We start from the raw sequence: 23,457 nt of genomic DNA, 5'->3' as shown, positions 1-23,457 counted from the left end.
GAAAGCAAAAATTCTTGAACAACATTTTACATGACAGGCATAGGGTAAAAAAGTTTCATTAAAAATGAAAGAATCTAGGAGGAGTTTTAGAAAACAACAGGGAATTGGAAAGTATAGGTTAAAGTATTCAGGCATAGAAATAGTAATATCAAACAGAAATTGCCTCAGGGTCATATATTTAGCTTGAAATGCCCAGAAACTGAATTATTCTTTCTCTCACAGATCACAACTGCAATTTCTAAAGGTTGAAAACACAAGTGGCAAAAATCAGAAAGTTGCCCAAGTTTCTAGGGAGTGGCAGGTGAATGGGTTAAACCTTCCACCATCATTCATTCTGGTCTCTTCATTTCAACATGTATTCCAAAGCTTATTTGCATTTCTATTACTGGTCTCTCCAAGCCTGTATCCTCCTCCTCACTACAAAGATATATCCTTGGGAAATGGAAAAAAATCCTATACTTAGAGTTAGAAAAGAGCTAGATTTGAAATTTGAAATCTACCCTTGACTCACTGTAATTGGCTTTGTGACTCAGGTGGTAGGGTGTTTCTTTCAGTCTCAGTTTCTCCATTTGTAAAATGAGAAAATTATACTGGTGATATGTATTTCATCGGGTGTTTATGAGAAGCAGAAGAGACTATGTATACTTATCCCTTCTTGCTCCTTGGCATCTGAAAGCCTGGCATCTTAATTCATTCCATTACTTGATGCTGAGAGGTACCAAGGAGATGGGCACTGGGAGGTGGAGAGATTCAGAAACATAATAGTAATGAAATAACTATGCTATCTTAATGTCCCATTAAGAGGGGGGACATTAGAACGGAGTATTAGAACAGCTAAAAATTCTGTGTGGCCAGAGCTTGAAGCATGAAGGTTAAAGGTTGAGTCTTTTAGCCTGAAAAGCCCCTCCCTCTATTCTCATTCTACTTCCTCCTCGTTACAAATCCAGAACCCTCCTCCCCAGTCAAAGGCATCAGAGAAAAGATATGAAGAAAACTATGGATAATTCTTGAAGGACATATCAAAATATTAATCAACTATAGGCTCCTCAGATATCTAGCCTTGAAGAAGGAGGGTCAAAACTTTGTTTTAGTTGAAAATGAAAAGATTAGAGATCACTGAAGAAATTCAATGCAGGGAATGGCAGTCACTGCAGAAGAAAGTCAGACAAGGGAAAGTGGGTGGGGTGAGCCCCACAGGAACTGTCTAGTGTTTTTTAGCTTTTGACATCAAATATTTTAGAATCAAACTTCCACCAATATAATGTGTGGGTATACTTGTGAAAAAATCAGAGCAAATGAATAGTGGTGGTAGTGGTTATGGAGTGTGTGTGTGTGTTGTGTGTGTGTGTGTGTGTGTGTGTGTGTGTGTGTGTGTGTGTGTTTATTCAGAGAAGAAGGGATTATGCTTCAGTTTTCCCAGAGTCTCCTCTTGACATTTTAAAGCCAGCATTGGTGATTTCATATTCATCATAGTAAAAAGCACTTCTGAATAGTAGCAGCTTGATATAATGGATGGAAAACTGGGCTTGAAGTCAGAAGACTTGAAATACAAAATATCTGGGTAACCTTGAACAACTTATTTTAATTTCTTTATGCATCTGACACCTTTCTAAGACTCCTAATTACAGAGTGGTTACTGATCTACATTGGAAGAAGAAATTTCCTATACCAATGAATAATAAAATGATAGGCATCTTTCCTTTTTCCCCTAAGAAAAGAGTCCATTTGATTCACATGTGAACTAATAATTCCTTCGCATCACCTGAAATTGGGAAAGAGTGGAATCTCAATGGGATGGATGCAGAGCCATGACAAATTTATGAGTTATTACAATTATTCATATCCCTGAGGAGAACCCCGGCTTAGTCACAAAAATAAAAGGGTAGGAGCTGTGGGACTGGGGCAAATCACATCTGCACATGCCCAAAGGGACTTAGGATATAGAGTGGATAGGTCCTGCTTATGCCTGAGTAATTGAGTTGCTGGCTTAGCCAGATATAGAACTCTGAGGAGAAGAGCTCTTGTGAGCAAGAAACACTCCTTTATATATGTAAATTGCTTTGCAAACTTTAAAGCAATAAATAAATGTCAGTTATTATGATTAAGGGCAAATTGCCTAATTTATGGAAGCTTAATTAGCACTGTATCAAAACAAAATTTTTTTGTGTGTCTCTATATCTGCAGAATGCAAAGATAGTTTCAGTTGCCTAGCCCTGACTTTGAATCACAAATTTTTGACCACTTTCAGTTTGTAATGTCATGAACACATACAGAGTTTAATACCCATAAAAAGAATTGGCTTTTGTCTGATGGATTTATAAGTTACTCTTGCAGGAATTCACTTTGTTTTAGGGATATCTGCCATGAAAGAGAAAGAATGATGGAATTAGAGCTAGAAGGCTTTGTTCAGAGTCCTTCCCATAAAATGATAGAATAGCTACAGGTCAGAGGAGCAAATAGCCAGGAAAGAGAGAGAGAAAGGAAAAGACAGAGACCTACAGAGACATATAAAGAGAGAACAGTCCTCTGACATGTTGCCCTGAAATCCCAGAGCCTTCATTAACCTTCTTAGCTGTAATCTTGGATCATTATTTTTTGGGGACCACCTTCTATCTCTTGTCTCTTGCCATTTGTAGTCAATGCAGTTCATCTCAGGAAATTTCTTTAGGAAAGTTGAAGAGGGCTAGGGGGAAGTTGGCAATCTCCATTTACTTTCTCTCCCAAGATAAAACCATTTCCTTTGCTACTTGTCTGATCTAAATAGGGGAAAATATTTATGTCAGAAATTCCAGATGAAAACTTGACATCTGCTCAAATTTACACAGAAATAACTTAGTTCAAGGTCCACTTCTTACCTCTCATGTGGTTGTGGGACCAAATAAGTCACTTTGCACTTCAGTGGTCCAGGAAACACTCTAAGACTACGAAGTAGGGGGGGCAGGAGGGGGTGTGTCCATCTATCTCAGGACAGGAAGGATATCACCAACTTCTACTAAGCCAATGAAATAACAAATCCAAGAAAAATTACCTGGCGCCTAAAAATTAAATTGTCAAAGTATATGAACAAAAATTTTGAAATAAAGGAAATATAAGTTGCTAATAATTACTTGAAAATATGCTGAACCTCCACAATAATTCAATTTTAAACATTATAAAACAACTTGGGGGTTATTACTATATACGCTAATCAAATTGGCTAATATAGTTTAAGGCAATGAAATTTAATGCTGGTGGGGTTATCAAGAAACAGATTTATTTATTCTGAGTACAATTCGAACTATTTTTTCTTTTTAATTATCCCTTCAATATAATAGATTTTGTTTTGCTTGAGATTATTTTTTCTTTGTTATAATCATCTTTCTTAACTTGCCCTTCTCCCTGTAAAGGGCTAAAACTCTGAGTTGATAGACTGAGGTTGGACAACTGAGCATTTAAGGCTAATTACCCATTAGACAATACTCTATTTTCTTATGCTTGGAAAATGGCCCTTCCCACTATTTTGTGCTGGTTCAATCTTTTAGTTTTACAGAGAATTGTGGGAAGGATTAGGGAGGTGGAGTAAAACAAGCCAGACTCACTTTGGCAGTAGAAGAGGAAAAGAAAAGTCACAGAGATCCTGTGTCCATTCCCTTCACTTCTACCCCTAAAGACCAAGAATAAAAACCAAGGACTTTTGTTTATCCTGACTCCGGCTGATTCTAAGATATCCAGGATGTTAACTTGACCTTCACACTCCCTATGCCTATTTGTTTCCCTGTTGAGTTGGATATATGTTGGCACTAACTTATTTATGTGTATGTATGTGTTCAATCTTTCTTTGTCAAGATAAGGGTGCAGTTCATATGATGGTTCTTGTCTTTTCTCAATGTTTGTGTATTCTTATTACATACTCAAATTATGATAAATAAAAGATAAACCCTCTTTCACATATTTACACATATATGTATATATATACAGTACAACTCTGTCAAGCTCTGTCTCAAATAAATTCTATTTACACATAATTCAAGATCATCCTATATTTTCACTGGTTTTTGAAATGAAGGACAAACAACAAATTTGCTTACCATTCATTCTTTTTCCCTGCTTAGAAAGAAAAGAAAATCTACTTCCAGGTACTCTGTTTTGCTTATTTCATTCCCTCAGTACCCATTGAAGACATTAAGATTCTGAAGGGACATATTTCTTCTTCCCTATTAACAATTCCTTCCAATTGGTAAAATCGATTTACCAACATAAGGTTTTTTTGTTTTTGTTTTTGTTTTTGTTTTTTTCTTTTTTGGCTCTACATCTATATTTCACAATTCTTCACCTCTGGCCTTTTCATCATAAATACATTAATATCTTCTATTTCAATAAAAGTTTATTTTCCCACTCCCTGTAAAATTATACTTAGATTTGGAGGGAAATGTGTTAGCTATAATACACATCTCCTCCATTAAAATGAAAGCACATCGAGGGCAGAGATTGTGCCTTTCTTTATGTTTTTAGGGCTTAACATAATAATTGGAACAGGAAATATTTAATAAATGATTATTAATAGGATTAAATAGCATATGTGTACTGCATGTGATTACTTTTTAAAAAAAAAAATCATTCAAAGCCCACTCATTGTATAGTATTCATTGCCCTCTCTCTCTTTGCAACCCTATTTTCCCAGCTGAGGACTTTACCAGTTATTTATTAAGAAAATACAGAAGTAGCTAGATGATGCAGTGGATAGAACACTGGCTCTAGAGCCAGGAGGACTTGAGTTTTCAAATCCATTCTCAGACTTTTACTTTCTGTGTGACCTTGGACAAGTCACTTAATCTCATTGCCTCCAAAAAAAAAAAAAAAAAAAAAAAAAAAAAAAAAAAAAAGATCCATTCAATGCAAATTCCTTTCTTCCTCCCTTTTTTCCATCTCAATAGTTTTTGATCTTAGCCCCCATTCTCTCTTCGTTTCTATTAACTTCTGACAATTATATGGAGTTTCTCTTTGCCAAGGCCAAACCTTCAACATGTGCCATGATGCTGTAGCCTCCTGATTATAACCCCAGTCTTTCCTCACACATGTTTAACTTTTCCTATCTACTAAGAAACTTCTAACTTTCCCTACTCATTCAGAGTATAGTTCAAACTATCTTAAACTATATCTGTCTTCTACATTCTCTAATTAAAACACAAATAATAAAAAAATCTTATCAGACTCTATCCTCTCAAATTAGCATCCTGAAGCTCTTTCCCATTTCTTAGCCAGAGTTTTTGAAAAACTCATCTACATTCCCCTTTCTACTTTGTTGCTTCTCATTCACCCCTCAGTCCTGTGCAATATGGCTTTGATTCTCATCATCTGTCAACTGAAATTTTTCTCTTCAAAGTTATGAGCAATCTCTCAATTGGTAAGGCAATAAATTTTTTCTCATTTCTCAGACTTCTCAGGTAAATGTTTCATTTGACACTATTGATCATCTGTTCCTCCAGTATGCTCACTTTTCTGTTTTCATGGCACTAATCTCCCCTATTCTTCTTCTATTCCTTCAAAGCCTCCTTTGCCAGCTCATCCATCCCATGCCCTCAGTTAATGAATGTTTCTAAAGACAATGTCTTGGTCTCTCATCATTCTCCTCTCTCTCTCTCTCTCTCTCTCTCTCTCTCTCTCTCTCTCTCTCTCTCTCTCTCTCTCTGTCTTTCTCTTTCTCTCTCTCTCTCTCTCTCTGAAATCATCATGATCTGCTTAATTGTCATTCCTATACAGATGATTATGGATCTATATATTAGTCATTTTCTCTTTTCTTGGCTCCAACTCTGGATGCCTACTGAATATTTCCAACCTGATGTCTCATAGGTATCTCAAACTCAAAATGCTCAAAGTATTTCCTCACCCCCAAAATGCTAATTCCTTCCAAAAGTTTCCTATTTTTGTCAAGAGATCCATCATTCTTTAAGATTCTCAGATTCCTAACCTCAACATTACCCCTAATCCTTCATTCTCCTTTATCTACATAAACATTCATCTGCCAAGTCTTGCCATTTCTACCTCTGTGACATCCTTACACCTGACCCCTTCTCTCTGCTTATACCAATTTCATTCTTGCTCTCACCACTTCTGATCACTTTATCCCTTAAATCAATAAACTTTCTATTGTCTCTAGAATCAAATACTAATTCTTTTGTTTATTTACCTACTACTTATATGGCTTTTGGGAAGTCACTTCATCTTGCTTAGTCTCAGTTTTCTTATCTGTAAAATGATTGGGTAGGATTAAATAACTTCTGAGATCCTTCCAGTTTAACTCTTCTGGCCCTGCTTTCCTACAAACCCAGTCATAGCTCTTTGATATCTTTTATAGCACTTCTTGTATAGGAGATATGATGATCAATAAGCTGCTACCTAGTTAAGCCTGTCGTCTTATGTCTCTCCATTGCTACTGAAGTCATCTGTTATGTTAATCCTTAGGAAATTGTGGTCATCCATTATTTATAACCATCTAGAAGAAGAAGCCATCACCAAAAGAAAAGACACACTTTCATTTCAGAATTAGGCTTGGGCTTCTCAATATAATTTAGCTGACCCACTTCCTTCTGTTATATCTTTGGCCCCACTAATTTCCCATCTGTGCCATCTGTCCAGTATGCAGGAATCAATGGTCCAACACTATAGGTTTTCGATTCAATATCACATTATAGTCTAGTCAATGGACAATCTTTACTTAATTTTTCTGTGTTAATTATTAAGCTGTTTTGAATATAATTAATCTCATTTAGGAAGCTCTATAGTGTCTCATGGTCTGCTAATATCATCATGATGTCATTTGAAAATAGGAATATTTGGAGTTCTTCATTCTTGCTCAGGAATCCCTCCATGGCTTGTAATATGCATAGTATACAAGAGCATAGTATTATAAAATATGTATTAGAACATTTTAAAAAACTATAATTTCATTATCTACTCTTGAGAAATTAATTTATGTAATGGGGCCTTAGTTCCCTCATTTGTAACATGAGGCCATTGAAAACAGGTGCATTCTGGGATCTCTATAATACTATAATATTATAAAGGAGTATTATAGATACTCCTTTGATCCAACACATGGAAGGTCTTTCATGTAATGGCCAGAAACTATATAGAATTCTCTTTTAAAATGATGATGATAATTTTAATAATTTATATGGAACTTGAAGATTTCAGAGTATTTCACATGAACTTATTTGAATGTTAGGATTCTTAGGTAAGAATTTCATAACCTAGTTTAGCTAGAAGTTATGTGTAAACATATACCTAAGATTATAGTGGAAGTGAATGAGAAGTTATAATTTTACATAGAATTACTTGCTTTAGATGAAAATTTTTTTGAACCACATCTCATTTCTGGACTCTTCATTTATTGATCTTTTTCCTAGCATTCATTCTCAAACCCTTTATCATTCAGTCATTCTTCCTTCATTCCTCTATTCAGTAAATAGTTATTAGGTGCTAACTCTGGGCAGTGAAAAGAGAAGGAAAAATAAGATCCCATCTATACCTTCTGTGAGTTTATAATCTAGAATACAAAACCAGAATGAGACAGTATCTGAGAAAATGAGATATTTAAAGAGCTCTTGAATGAACCAAAATTTTGATGAATAGCTAAAATAATTAAAATGTATTGATTTAATTTTCTTTCAAATAACACAAATTTTGGAAAAAGCAAGTTTTGTTGATTTTTAACAGATACCACTGGAAATATCTGGAGATGTTTTATTTTTTTTTTTTTTTGTGGTTTTTTTTTTCCCCCTTTCTTATCTACACCCAGTACTAACAAATCATGGCATGTGTTGATTAGAAGTTATGCCTTGGTAAGGGTGATGCTAAGAAGTTGAAATAAAATTCATCCTCCTTCCTCCCAACCTTTTTGTTAAAAATCAAGTTGGGTGGGTCCTTATTCTCAGGCATGCTTGTGGGCGGCAATTTTAGTAATACTTTGTTGGTGGTGACTTGGATTTATTTTTAAGGGAAAACTATGTCAGGAATTTTGTAACTAAGATTTTTAAGGAGACAGAGTAGCTTAAAATTTGGCATGTGATTCTAGTAATTATTCATTTGGAGATGTGGAACATTAGAAAAGGTTCTCATTTTATTTACATTTCTGACTGATTGAGAAACTGATGGTTAACAGACAAACTCAATAATCATCTATTAAAAGCTTGTGATGTTCTTGGTTTTTTGATAGACTCCAGAATAATAAAGGATGAAAGTGGAGAAAAGCAGTCCCTGTCCTCAAAAAGCTTGTGTTTGAAATCAGTTTTAGGGCCATGAGTGCTGTGGATTCTATTTCATAAGAATATAGAGTTACTTTCTTTTCAGAAATTTTTTCCCTGAGTTGTTAAATAAAAACTTTCAAAAAAATACTAGGTTTCTGTGTGAATGGGGTTGGGAGGAGTAAAAGGCATGGGTAGCTATATGATTTCTGTTAGACTCTAGAGAAAACATCCCTGTTGCCTGTACCAGAATACTGGCCATATTATACTAAGCATTAATTCACCAGGATATTTAACCACTCAAGATTGTTTATTTCCCCTATGTGTAAAGTAAAGATCCAGATAACTGAGGGCAACTGGGTAGATTGAAAAGAAAACTAGTTCTGGGATCAGAGGACCATGGTTCAAATCTAACTTCTGTTGCTCATTTCCTGTCTGTCTCTGGACAAGTATCTTATTCTGTTGGGCCCTCAATTGTTCATCTGTAAAATGAAAGTACATTTCTCTGAGATTTTTTCCAGCATTGCATCTATTACCCTTGCTATTTCTAGATATCATTTGCTAGCAAGGAGTGGTAGACTTGACTTCTATATGATGGATGATGCTAATCAGTAATAAGAAAAATAATAATAATTATATAGTGCCTTAACCTTACCAAAGCTCTGTGAAATATATAATACAGGTAAGACTCCCATTTTACAAATAAGAAAGCTGGAGCAAAGAGAGTTAAATGGCTTGGCAAGGATCATGTAGCTAGTAAGGCAGTGATTCAAACTTAGGTCTTCTGTAATCAAGTCTTATGCGATTCTTAGTCTACCACAGGATCTCAGTGCTGACCCCTGTAATGTTACAAACCAACAATTCTTGGCAAATGGAGGATACTTCAGGTCAGCAATGCTAAAACATTTGATATAACCAGACAGTAGAAGAATGGAACCCAAGGCTAAGGAAAGCTGGGAACATCATATCTATGTAACTAGAAAATCTGGAATTTGCAAAAATAAGTAACAGTAAAAATAAACAAAGAACCACAAGATTGGAACATCTTTCTCCAAATCCCTTTAAGTCCAATAAAAATACTAGGGATCCAGGAACTTCCAAGTTATCCATGGACAAATTTAAGGAGGTTACTAAACCTGAATAGGTAAAATTCTTTATTTTTTCAAGATAAATGACTTTCTTTATAATCTTATATATTTTAACTTAAAAACAAGATTCTGAAAAGGGGTCATTGATATAGATTAAGAGAAAAAAGAGATCACGATATTCAAATAATAGTACAAATAACTTGATTTTATATCACATTTAAGATTTGCTACATATATGACCTTATTTCATCCTAGAATCTTTCATTTACAGATAAGGAAACTGAGTTACCAAGTAGTTAAGTGATTGCCTGTGATCACAAAGTAAGGGTCAAAGTTCAGGTGTTTACTGATCCAATGTTCAATCATTTTTCCCATACTATACTGCCTCTTTTTCCTAGAAATAAAAAGAAAGTATTTTGATTAGATAAGTCAACTATGTCTCAATTACATTGAAGTTTCATCATTGCCCTGTCATTAGGGTTCATCATAAGCATCATGATTATAGGTGAAAGTCATATAATGTGCTCCTACTGAGTTTGGTTCCTTGCTAGGCTGTGGAAAGGATTTCAATGCAGTTAAAATTTTCCTTAGGTCCTGGATATTTAAGGCCTTTACAAACTCTGCCCCACAATTAACAAATTCAGCTACTATCTTGTAGTACTTTCTTTATCCTCAAAGGGACAGTAACAAGAAAAGAAGTAAGTCATAGTCAGAAAGAATGGATTTAAATCTGGAGGATATGAGTAAGCTCATGAAAATAGTATAATATGAGTTATTCATAGAAACCTGGCAAGACTTTTGTATGAATTGCTGAAAATAAAAGAAAGGCAGAATCAAGAGAACAGTATTCATAGTGGTTATGATAAAACTCCATGTAAACAACACTAAAAGGCATCAGAATTAAAATGAAATACAATAACAAATCTTAGCCTGAACTTGAAATATTCTAAACATTGAGGGACTGTGGGAACAGAATGGTAAGCATTGTGAATATCTTCTCTCTTGATGGTTTGCTTTCCTGTTTTCCTATGACAACTAATTGCCTCAGTCACTCATTTTATTTAGGACCAGTATAAGATATATTTACTTCATTCTCTGGCTAGCTCACCAGCCACCATAATTGTATTTCTTATCTGATTCTTCCCTCTCTTCCACAGTTCCAAATATTTAATTATCATCAAATCAGCTCTGTCATTGTTCTTGGAAAAGAGTATGTGAACCATCAATCTTATTTTCCATATCAAAATATACCTTATTAATTAGTCCTCTCCTATATGTGTGTCTTCCTCTTCTTCAAATGTAATTTCATTGAAGGCAGATATAATCTCCATTTTTCATATTTATATCACTAGCACAGTTCTTGGCACAAATGAATACTTAACAATTTCCTTCTTTCCTTCCTTCCTTCCTTCCTTCCTTCCTTCCTTCCTTCCTTCCTTCCTTCCTTCCTTCCTTCCTTCCTTCCTTCCTTCCTTCCTTCCTTCCTTCCTTCCTTCCTTCTTTTCTTCCTTCCTTCCTTCCTCCCATCATTCATTCTTGATGATACTTTCATGTGATAGAGAGTTTATTGAGGAATAAATGTTTTATATATATATATATATATATATATATACATATATATATGTAGATAGGTAGATAGATAGATAAATAGATAGATAGATATAGATATAGATATAGATATAGATATACACATACATGGGTGTATGTATGATTAGAATAGGAGATATAATTTTATTATCCAATCATTGTATAACCTTCAGCAAAGTACCTATGCTATCTGGAGCTCCCCAAATATAAAATCATTGGGTTGAAAAAGAACAAAGTTCATTCCCAATTTTAATTAATGACTATGATTCTAGGAGTCCTCTAAGAATCTTTAATAATCCATTATTATAGCCATATTGGCATAATTTCCTAGTCTGTTGCAACAAGTTATACTATTGACTAGATGTCACATAGCTGACCTGAATCACATCCTACATACTAATGTTCTTGACAATGGGATTGTTTCCTTTGATTTCTTCTTGGGACCAAAGGGCAAAACAATAGGAATAAAGATTGTTCATTGGATCATGAATTTATATGGGTTAAGAAACTTTGAAAATTGATTAGGTCAGTTCCCTCCTTATGCAAACAGAGAAATAGAAACTGAGAGATAGTAAGTAAATTAATTAATATTCCCAGCTAATGAGTGGCAGAGCATTCAGTCTAGACTTCTTTCCATCATAATATAAGCTCTGTCCAAGGTCCTAAAGTAATTCTTCCTTGCTGCCAGGGTGTGTGAAATTGTGTAGTTAAGAGTCTCAACCCTCTCCTGTACATAAGATATAATTGTTCAAGGAAACTGATAATCATTAGGGAATCTCTCCCTCCCTCCCCCCTGTTTTTCATCTACATATTTGTACATATATGTGCATACATCTATATCTACAGATGGATATATAATAAATATATATAATAAAACAATATATATATATATAATAAAACAACAATATTTATTATATATATATATATATATATATATATATATGCCCACGCATACTTATACATATATATGCATATGTTCTTCAGTTGTGTCTGACCCTTTGCAATGTCATTTGATATTTTCTTGGCAAAAATTCCTTCTTCATCTCATTTTATAGATGAGAAAACTAAAGCAAAAAGGGTTGTGACTGCCCATAGTCACATGATTGGTAAATGTCTCTATAAAAAAAAGTCTCTTTTTTACATATATACTAACATTTACATAGAGCTTACTATATACCAGACCCTATGCTAAGTGCTTTAAAATGATCTTATTTAATTCTTATAATAACCTTGTGAGTTACGTGCTACTATTATCCATTTTACCAATGAAGAAACAGACATTAAGTTAAGAAAGCAAGTGACTTTCTCAGGACCACGCAGCTAGCAAGACCTGATTTAAATTTTTCTCCAGTTCCATCATAGGATTTTACAGAACCATTAATTTATTTTTAATATGATTAATTAGCTTCTTTTATTTTTGCATCTCATTCACTTCTAGATATATCACCTAAATTTTCTCTCTTTTATAATAAAGACATTCTGTTTAATATCTGTCCTCATGGTCTTCTAATATAACAAAGAATTTTTATTCCCTTCTCCATTCTTCATAGCTAAAATGAGTCATTACAATTAATCTGAATGCATCTTTGTTTCCATGGGTTTTTTCTTTTTCATCCACATTGTTTCAGTATTAATATTCTATCTGCATATTGTTCTGCAGATACTCTCTCTACTCTGTTCACTTCTCTCTGGATCAGTTCATAAATATCTCATGTTTCTTTGAATTCTTAATTGTCATACTTCTTTTTGCACACGAAATTGCTGTGAAAATCTTGTCTCTGTCTCTTTTCTCAAGCACTTGTGTAAAACCCATCATTTTGTCTTTCTTTTTATATTTCTTTAAAATATCATGTCTGGATCCCATTCTCTCATGGAACAGTTTTTTCTTTGTTTTGGGCTTTAGAGTTTCCTTTCATTTCTGAAGTGGAAGAGTGATCTTGAATCTGATTTTTCTTCTCAATCTTCCAAGGAATTATTTAAAGTGATTTTTTTACATTTTAACAATTTTTATGGAATCCTTAAATAAACATAAGAATTCAATTTTAAAAAGTGACCTGTATTACTTAACTTCAAAATTATATTCAAAAAATTATTTTGTGTGGACTTTACTTTCCTCATCTGTAACATATGAGAGTTCATTTACATAACATAAATCTCTTTCTAGTTCTAAATGGATGATTAGTAATATATTCTCTGGGCTTTAGTTTATGGCTATGAGGTCCTTGAGGGCAGGAACTATTTCTTTTTGCCTTAGATTCCCAGTCTTGGATATAATTGCTGGAAAATATTACAGAAAATATTTATTCATTTTATTAATTTATAAAAAGTAAATGGTTGGACTAGATCTTAAAAGTACCTTTAGTTTTGACTTTCTTTGACTAGTTGAACTCATAGACATAAAGATTTTTCATTGGAATCCATTGTTTCTTTTAAGGAGTGTACTTCCTAAATGAAACTTTCCTTGATTTGTGTCCCTGTTTTCTCTCAATTCCTGACATTACTTTGTATATGATCTTATATTTATTTGTAGATATTCTACTCCCCTATTAGAATATAAGCTCCTTCAGGACACGGACAATCTCATTTATTGCATATGCCTTGGTAGGGTATAGCATCATGCCTTTATTCACAATAGCTGCCTAATAAATACTTGTTGGATAGAATTTCATGCTAGAAGGAGTCTTATAGATAATCTCTACTGACTTCCTCATTTTAAAGCAGAGAGAATGGAGCCCCAGAGAAAAGGACATGATTCATAGATTGTTCACAAAGGTTTTAGCAGACAAGTTTAAGATGAAGAGATGAAGCAAGCTGAGAGACTCAGCAAGCCAACTTTAGTCAGCAAGCATTTCCTAAGTGCTTTCCACACACCAGATATTGAGGTATATGCTGAAGAGGCAAAGAAAGATAAATTTTGATATTGTAATAAAATTCCCATCTGGGAATAGGAGGTTTGATAAGACAGTCCAAATAGTATACTTCCTATATCTTCTCATGATGTTTTTATGGAGGAAAAATGGAATAAATTCATTTAGGGAATATTTGTTTCTTTTTTCACTGTACTCGCTTTCTAAACTCAATCTAAGCCATCCATTGAAAATGAACAACCCGCCACCCAAAAGTGAAAGATCCCTACACTAGCTAATAGGTTTGGATTTGCTCTGGGATTGGAGTTTGTTTTCCTGTACTGTAACCAGGGCCTTTTGCAGTTACAAGGTTTTTAGTTGTTTTTTCTTGCTGGATGTTTTCTCCTGGAGTTTTAAAGACAGAAGATTTAAAATCATTGCATGATTAATTATAAAGAACAATTCTGTCTTTTGGAAGGATGAAGGGTATGGAATCTCCTGGGGAATTTGGTTACCCATACAGACAAACCTCTGGAAGAGGGCTGATAGATGAAAATGGCAATTTCAGAAATAATGGCTAGTATTTAGTCTTTGGTTTCAGGAATCATGAATCTAAATACTGTAAGTGGTATTTTTGTATACTTAGCCTAAAAGGACATAGTTTAGATATGAATAAAAGTATTTCAGGCAAATCTACTTTTTCCTCTTTCATTTTCTATCTTAGTCATTAGAGCTATAACTACATTTTTATTTTTCTACCTGATGCAAACCACTTGGTGGATAGAGGCAGAAGATAGTCCAGCATAGCAGTTGGAAGGTCTGGAATACTTGGGTACAGGAGCTGGTAGGAGAGGAGAGGAAGGTCTGGAATACTTGGGCACAGGAGCTGGTAGGAGAGGAGAGGAAGGTCTGGAATACTTGGGCACAGGAGCTGGTAGGAGAGAAGAGGAAGGTCTGGAATACTTGGGCACAGGAGCTGGTAGGAGAGAAGAGGAAGGTCTGGAATACTTGGGTACAGGAGCTGGTAGGAGAGGAGAGGAAGGTCTGGAATACTTGGGTACTGGAGCTGGTAGGAGAGGAGAGGAAGGTCTGGAATAATTGAGTACAGGAGCTGGTAGGAGAGGTGGGTACTAGAGAGAAATGCCAAACTATTAAACAGAGGAGTCTCAGGTAGACTTCAGAATTAGCTCCACCTTTTCTCATGTCTGTGCTCTCTGGCAAAGCTTCATTTGCTTCAGGCTAGTTAAAGCTATGACTGCAATTATATGTAGAAGGTCTTCAAATTCATTTTTATTTAGGGTTTATTTCCTACCCTGGTAGATAGAAGGCTTGGAGATGAGCAAGAAGGTGGCATGGGAAAATGAAGTATTTGTTCCATCTGGAAAGAGTCAGATACAAATTACCAAAAAGTCTTAGCACAATATTAAGCATTTAGATTGCATTGTACAGACATTTTACATTTAAATTTATTTATTTAAATTCTAGGAAGTTGCACATTATTAATGCTTCATTTTTAATAAATTACTTTTTGAGTACTTTGTTAAAATATATATGAGCATTTATCAAATTAAATAATATGAATTTAAAATCTAAATAAACATTTTATGTAAATATAAAAATTTTATTTCAAGCTTATTAGCTTTAACTCACAAGAGAGAATGTAAATTCTTTGAGCATAGGGCCCATATCATAGTCTGTTCAATTTCAGAAATATTTATTAATGAATACATTGTGTGTATCTTTATGTTTTATATCCCCCAAAGTGATGATACATAGTGGGTATTTGGTGAACGAATGAATGATTGATGATTGAGTGAACAACATGAAAGAATCGAAACTAGAAGAGTTTTTTGGTTTATTTTTGCTTTCCTGTTGAAATCTCTAAAAGACAGATGAAAAGGTAGAGACCCCCATTAAGAGGCAGTATGGTATTTCATGTTGGACTTAGATGGAAAAGCAAGGTTTAAAGCTAATGCTTAAGAGTCATAAGCTGTACAATGGGAGTCATAATATCTGTAGTGCCTACCTCACAGGGTTGTTGTGAGGCTTCAAGTAGGTAATGGGTGTCCTTGCTTTGAAACTTCAATAGTTTTGTGATGTCTCTGAAGTGGGTAATCCCTTCAAGGGTGTAGATCTCAACCCATCCATCCATTTCTCATCCTGTACCATTCTTGTCCATGTCATTCCATATGTTATCCATGGGGGTCCATTGAATGTTCTAAAGATTTTTATCTAAATATCTTTATATTAAGTGGGTGTCACTGGAGCATGCAAGATTATTTCTTACTGTCACTACATAATCAGCCCACCTCCTTTTCCACTCATGCATCTCTATGAATGATGTCCTTTATGCCACTTCTCATGAATAATGGGTTGTAGCATACCCACGCCCACTTTATGCCTTACCATTGCCCTTTGGGGGACCCAAAACTTTAATTCTTTGGAGATGGTATTATTATATGACTTATTGCCATATAATATCTACAGATGATTGAAAATATGGGTTATATTTGAAGGAGAAAATTGGGGTCATTAAATGAATTATTCCAATTTCCAAAGGCAATCCAGCCTCCCCTTCTCCTCCCATTTAGTTCGGGACCCAGATCCATGACTATTTGCAGGGTCTGGCCAAGAAAATATATACTGATGGATGAGCTCCATGAGTTGTCCATTTGATTGCAATTCATAATCTGGACTAGAGGGATTCTTCATCCACTTGGTATTTCCTATGTGGAAAATTAGGCCAAACTCTTTTGAGTGATTATGGATCTCATTTAGGAGGCTCTGCAATGTTCCGGGCTTGATGCAATCAGCACAATGCCATCTGCAAACAACAGCATCTGGAGGACATCACCATCTATAGGGAATCCCTCTTTGATTTGGACTCTGCGCTGGACATCCTCCATGACAATGGTAAACACCTTTGGTGACCATACACTCCCTATTTTTTTGCTTCGCTTGATATTGATAGTCAGAGGGTTGTCGAACAAAGTTATCTGTTATTACATCATTCAAGGAAACGTGATTTTGACGTGCATGGGAAATCCATTGTTGAAGGAAAACCTTTAAGGTGGTAATTTGTCCTATAAATCAAATTGCTTTTAAAATAGTCAACTGATAGTCATAGTGGGGTCTCATATTCTCTATAATGTTTGGTCAGTTGTGACTATAAGGATGTGGTCAATTAGAAAAAAATATAGTACTTAGAAAAACTTGCCTTCATCATACCTTCATCAAGGATACCCTTGATGTATATGTAGATTTATACTTATAAGATTGTTGCTCTGGTGGGAAAGTAGGCATAATGGTCAGTAATTTATGATATTTTGTTAGTTGATTACACCCCCCTCAAGTGTTTGGTATTCTCCCCACATCCAGATGTCATCAGAATCACTTTCTCAATGATGTTTTTAAAAAGTATTCCTCCAGGATAGAGCTTTTCTAGGTGTATTTGTCCAGCTCCCTTGCTCATCTTTAGTACTATATGTCTTCCTATAGCATTGTGATATTATAATATACATGTGGTAAATCCAGGGCTATTGAAAGAGTTTATTATTATCGTCTGCATTTTATATGTTCTCTACAGTCTGAAGTTTTATACTTTTCTGCCCTTGGATGATTTGGTTTAGTTAAGTTTCCACTCAGTGGACTATAAAAGTGAATTCTTTTCTTCACTACATTTCATTGTTTTATGAATTAATGATAACATTAATTTCCACAAATCTCCTTTGAAAGATTTTATATATGGGTTTATATTTTAAACTGGTATTTTTCTAAGGTGTTATTTTTCCCCCCTTGATATGAGGATCAAATGTTTGTTGGTTGAGGAAGTTTCTGTCTTTTTTGATCCTATTATTGTGGTGATTGTCTTGTAGCTTAAATTTCCTTCGGAGATTGTAATGTTCTGTACCTTTATATGTTCTTTTATCCATTTCTAAATTGTTTCTAAACTGTTTTGTCTAAGTAGTTCAGATTACAGGTCCCTCAATTGTGTACCATATGTTATTTTGACTCTGATTTGGATTGCTTTTTTCATATTTTCTCTAACAAGCCAATGATCTAATTGTACAGAGGCAGATGATTTGGGAATCATCCTCACATCAGTGACTATTTGGTTCCCACCAAGATATAATCATTTTCAACATGGAATGATCCTTTGTACTCTCTATGTCCAATGCTTTCCTATTCTATCCAGAAAATATTCGTGACATATAGGTTGGGAAGCTTCTTTATAGTATATAGCCTTAGGCCTCTCTAGTTTCTTATTGCTAGACCCTGTTTTCCAATATATTTTTCCATTATCTTCTGTTGCCCTTTTCAAATTGAAGTCATCCAGTATTAAAAGGTATATTGATTTGATATGAGAGGTTTTTATTAAGTTCCTAATAGAATTTATCTATATTCCAATACTCTTCAATAAATGATATTGCAGAAGTTGCAATTATTTTCTAGTACTGATATTTTTGCAAATACTTAGCACTTATGAATATGAAATAATTAGCTGTCCCGTAAAAGAATGTTGTCTTTGAACATGTGATAAAACTAACTATACCTTTTTTCTTATTTTCATCTTTCTTCATCCCATTCAGTTATAAATTTCTTGTGTTGCCTAGTTTGATTTCTAGCAAGAATATCAAAATTTATGTAATTCACTTCTTTCAGTAGAAAAGCATCCCTTGATCACTAGTAAAGGATCATCATATTAAACATGCAAACAGCAGCTAAACCAACATGTCTGGATGGTCTTTGCTTTATTAATTTTATTCTTACCACCTCTCTCCCACCGTTTTGCCAATATCATTGATGAAATGGAAGACCACACAAAAATAAGGGCCATTTTGTGTTTTCCTTTGTTTCATGGATTCACACTGCCAACAAATTCATGGTGATGATCTCTTTAGGATATGCTTGACTGGTCTTCATGAATCAGACACAATCCTTCACCAAGACAGTACTTGAAGACAGTATTTACAGCATGGTTCAATGTGCCAGACCTAGTACTTCACTATGGCAGCTTTCAGAAACTTAATTTCGTTTCTGTAGCATGATAAGTCACTGGAGTAGGCCTTCATATATGCAAAAATATTCCACTTTTATTACAGATAATTGAATTCAATCTTTGCAATAGATGTCCTTTATGGATCATCACTTCTATGGATCTTTTTTAAGGATATTGCTTCCTTGTTTGCCTTACTTTCCTGGTGTTTAGCACCTGATTGGTTTGATTACAGGAACATAACTTGTGGTGGTATAATTGTGTTTAAATGATGATTAATATATATCTTAAAATAATAGATTATTTTGGGCAGCTAGGTAGTGCAGTGTATAGAGCACCAGCCCTGAAGTTAGGAGGACCTGAGTTCAAATCTGATCTCACACACTTAATACTTTCTAGTTGTGTGACCCGGGGCAGATCACTTAAACCCAATTGTCTCATTGAATAAAAAGAATAGATTATGTTAAAGTTGTTAATGTTTGTCAACAAAACATCAAGGATTTATAATAAAAAAATATCAATAATGTGTTATCCCAAGATATTTTCAATGAGTTTATAGGAAATGAATTGTTTTGCCCATACTTTATTCCTTTATAAAAGTGAGTCATTTGATACACATTTGTAATAAAGCATAGTAGCAGTGTACAACTCTTCCTATGACTACATCTATCTAATTCATTTGGGAGGAAAGATGAGAAAAATGAGACAATGATAATTTTAAAAGTAGATTTGACAAAACTTATAAGTAATCCATTGTGTACAAGTCCTATCACAATTAATTATCTACAAATAACAACACAAAGTCATCATAAAGAAAGAAAAAGGCTGCTAGATGTTTTGAGAGAAAATTTAAATAGTTTTAAAAACTTACAAAAATAATTCTGGAACAGGCAGACATCGATTCATTTTTGAGCAATAATAAAGGTAGACAATATTTGCATATTACTGAATGAGTGTAATCAAAAGTGCTTTACTTCTAAATGTAGTTTATTTAAAAATAACTAAGATCCAACAGTGGAATCAAAGACTCACCATATTCACAAGCAACATCTACATAAACTTTACCAACCACAAGAGAAAAGAGAAAGAAATGAGTATTTATCAACTTTGTGTCAGGCACTGTGCTAAGCAATCTACAAATATTATCTCATTTGATCAAAGAAGCATCAGACAAGTGACTGAGTTATGTAACTTTCATTTACATAAACGGAGCCATTTATGGTGATAATTTAAGATCAAGTCATTGCCACAAAAAATTATAAATGGGTTCTCCTTAAGGATAGGGCTGTAGAAAGAGCACAGACTTACTGATCCATGTAGATTATTAATGCAATCAATTGAAACTGCAGCAAATTACCAAAAATTCTGAAACTATAATAGCTTTGAATGAATGAATAACATGACCTAGTGGATGGAAATATGCATCTAAAATGCTATTACAACCTAACAGGTAACAAGGTCAAATAATATATGTATCCTGACCTCAACATATCTTCGATAATTCAATAAATAAGAGAACTGAAATATTATAACAGAAAAAAAAATTGTTGTACCAAATCACAAACAGGTAGCACTAATCCATAAAAAATGATTAAGAAGAACATTTTTAATAGGTGTAACCATTTCTACTACTCATCATCTCTAATCTAAACATGGGATAAAAAATGTTCAAAATCTATAAAAGCACCAGAAGAAATGAGAACCATATGAGAACAGTATGAGGACTCTATCATCTTTGTCATGCTATTCTTCCAAAAGAAGCTTTGATTGAGCTACAGAAGGATACTGAATTCCAATTCTTTTATTCAATTTTGAAAGGTAATGTTTTTTTTTTCCATCAACACTATGGTCTATAGAAAAAAAATTTAAAAAATAAAAGAAAAAATATAACAGAATAGTGACTTGCCCTAGGAATACTTTTGGGAGAACTTTATCACACAAGAAGAAAATGACATAACAATAATAATTAGAAGAGGAAGGAGAACCAGATAATTATAATATTCAATGTGCAATGTATTACTGTAGGCTTCAACAGTTTGGCACTTTCTTCTTACCTAAAAAGACAAAATTACTTGTCCAGTATTATACTCCAAAATTAGATCCAATTGTACAGCTGAAACAGTATGTGTAAAGTCATCTAGTCTAGTGCCCTAATCTTCCAGTAAAGAAATTTAAGTGATTTCTCCAGTGTTATCTGTACAGTAATTGTTAGCGGCAAGGTTTGAACCCTACTGCCTAACTCCAAAATAGTTTTCTTTTCATCATTTCCCCTTTTTTACCTGTCCTCTGGAAGCAGAGATGACAAGTCACTTTACTACAAATACAAAACTCAAGGTATCCTTAAGAGTTCAATCAATAAACTGTCTTGGAACAAGAGTTTTATCACAGGTTGCCCATTATTACCCAGATTTTAAAAGATCTATTAAAATTATTTTTCAATTGTTATCACCATCCCAAATTCTTATCATCTCCAAATTACATGGAACAACAAGAACAGCAAGAACTTTTTTGCTCAAATTTAGACTTAGGAAAAGAGTCAGAACTATGTGAAAACAGAATGGAGACATATCATCTCAATTTTCTTGTCCGCAGCTAGAATTGCCTCAAAGATGCTTCCAGTAGTCTTACAGAAGAGAAGCTTATTTCTTAATCTTTTTTATTCATGTATAAAATGAACTAACACTATCTACCTGTGTGACAGTCTACACTAAACATAAGAGGACATGAAATGGATGGTGATTCTCCCAATTCAATTTCTATTTGAATATTGAAGATAAACTTATTTTTATGATGATGAAGGTGAAGATGATGAAAAACAATATCAATAACAGCAACAATAACAACCTCAACCCTTCAAATCAAGGAAAAAGACCAAAAGGTATTTATGGGAGGTAAAAATCTAGAAAGAAATGAAGAATAAGTACTAAAACATGAGCTGAATTGAAACAGAAAAGCCAAGAACCAGAAAGGCAGATGAAGCATAGGATGACTCATGGCAGAAAATATCTCAGGAATCAACCCCAGAATGTAAATAATCTGGGTTGATTATGGGGAAGAAGACAGTGCATAGAATGACTTGCTTTGGACTCTGTTGAGACATGTTGGCCATTGCCCACTTTCTACCTTGTTTTTTGAAGAGGTGATCTACCAAGATAAAAGAAACATTTATACTGTGAAATACTCCTTTCCATTCTTACAGCCTCAGTTTCACATTCAGTACTCAATAGACATTCCCTGTGATATCAGAAGTAGAAGGGACCTCCAAAGCCATCATCCATCCCCTGAACTACCTGGACAAGACTGCCTTAACAAACTACTTTGCAGTAAGCATCTATTCTTTAATATCTCCAATGACAAGGAATTCACTACCTCCCCAAATGGCTCTTTCCATTTGCATAGCTTAAATCATTGGGCAGTGTTTTGTTTTGTTTTTTAATACTCTGCTTAAATTTCCCTTTTCACAAATATAACTCATTGAAGCCACATTGTTGTAGTTCCATCACATCCTGCCCTTCAAGATCCTAGGGACCATACTCTTCAATGATTTTCCTTGATAAGGGTACTGAAATGGTTTTCTTCTCTGGTGAATTAAGGCAAAAAGAAGTTAAGTAATTTCCCAGCTGCCAATTTTGCTCAGCTGTGCTACTAAGTGCCTGAAGCTGGATTTGAACTCAGGTTTTCCTGACTCCAGATTTAAAGCTCTAGCTGCCCTTGGGGCCAGAGAAAACATGTCTAATCTCTGTTCCATACAAAAGTTCTAAATTATTTAAAGATACTTACGTATCTCTAAGAGCTTTTCCTAAACTTTTCTTCTTTTCTTTATTCATCACCAGATCTTTCCACTCATATGAGTAAATCTTATTCTCTTTTTTCTTTCCTCTTTTAATGAATTTTATTCTAGCTATATACTGTCTATATAAAAATATTTAGTGTTTTAAAGGGGGAATTCCTGTCACCCTCTGTCACAGCTGATCCCCAAGTTCTTTGCCACTGTGGAGGGGCTTTGATTTTGAGTTAGTAGAATAGAAACATGGTCCTGCACCTGTTTCAAAGATACTTTCACAGTCATTCAAGCATCTTAAGGCTAGAATGACTGGTGAGACTGATTGGAAAAAAACATGTGAAATTCAACAATTAAATATAATTAATAACCCTCATGAGTCTTGAGAAAAATTAAATGATAACTAGCAAATAAGAGAGGAGGATATTCAAAAGGTTTCAAAGAGAAAACCAATTGATAAGAGTTAGAAAGTTGAAAATGTCTACTAGATATTAGAGGATCAAATACTCACAGGCTTAAGAGACCTTGGAGGCAAGTGAATCCAGAGGATGATAAGTAATCGAAGCTCAAAAAAAAAGGCAAGGACTTTTGGAAACTTAAGTAATAGAGAGGGAATTTGATCTACTCCAAATGTATCATAGCAATCTGGCTGTTCCTTTTCCTTCCAAGGGATGGATACAAATAATGAACCAAATAAAAATTTGGGGTGCTGTATAATTAAGTCATTTCTTTATAATACAGTCACTAAAATATCTCAGAAGTAATACTTCAAAGCTTTCTAACTTTTCTCTCAATAAGGCAATGTGAAAATGAGCTGCTAGGTTTCCCCACTGCCCTTCTTAATGACACCCTTTGTGAAGGCTAACAAGCTTCCCAAATTTAGTCAAAACTAATGAAATAGCATCTTGAGAGGGAGTCACCCAGAAATAATTGTCTT

At 34.2% G+C, this 23,457-nt stretch overlaps 1 protein-coding gene across 2 annotated transcripts in view; it reads left to right on the top strand.

Annotated features, from left to right (window-relative positions):
- RBMS3 (RNA binding motif single stranded interacting protein 3) overlaps positions 1-23,457 on the top strand; it is a 1,412,069-nt gene that overhangs the window by 492,608 nt on the left and 896,004 nt on the right. For both annotated transcript variants that reach the window (XR_012482314.1, XM_074267882.1), the window contains exon 3: positions 16,522-16,656. Coding sequence is in view for 1 of the 2 variants with exons in the window: in XM_074267882.1 (XP_074123983.1) it covers positions 16,522-16,656 (135 nt within the window). In the remaining variant the exon portion in view is untranslated. The remainder of the gene's footprint in view (positions 1-16,521; positions 16,657-23,457) is intronic.

Source organism: Sminthopsis crassicaudata, chromosome 5 (genome assembly GCF_048593235.1).
Source record: "Sminthopsis crassicaudata isolate SCR6 chromosome 5, ASM4859323v1, whole genome shotgun sequence".
Taxonomy (NCBI): Eukaryota; Metazoa; Chordata; class Mammalia; order Dasyuromorphia; family Dasyuridae; genus Sminthopsis; species Sminthopsis crassicaudata.
The sequence above is the reverse complement of the archived record's forward strand: the minus strand, read 5'-3'. Positions and strand labels throughout refer to the sequence as shown.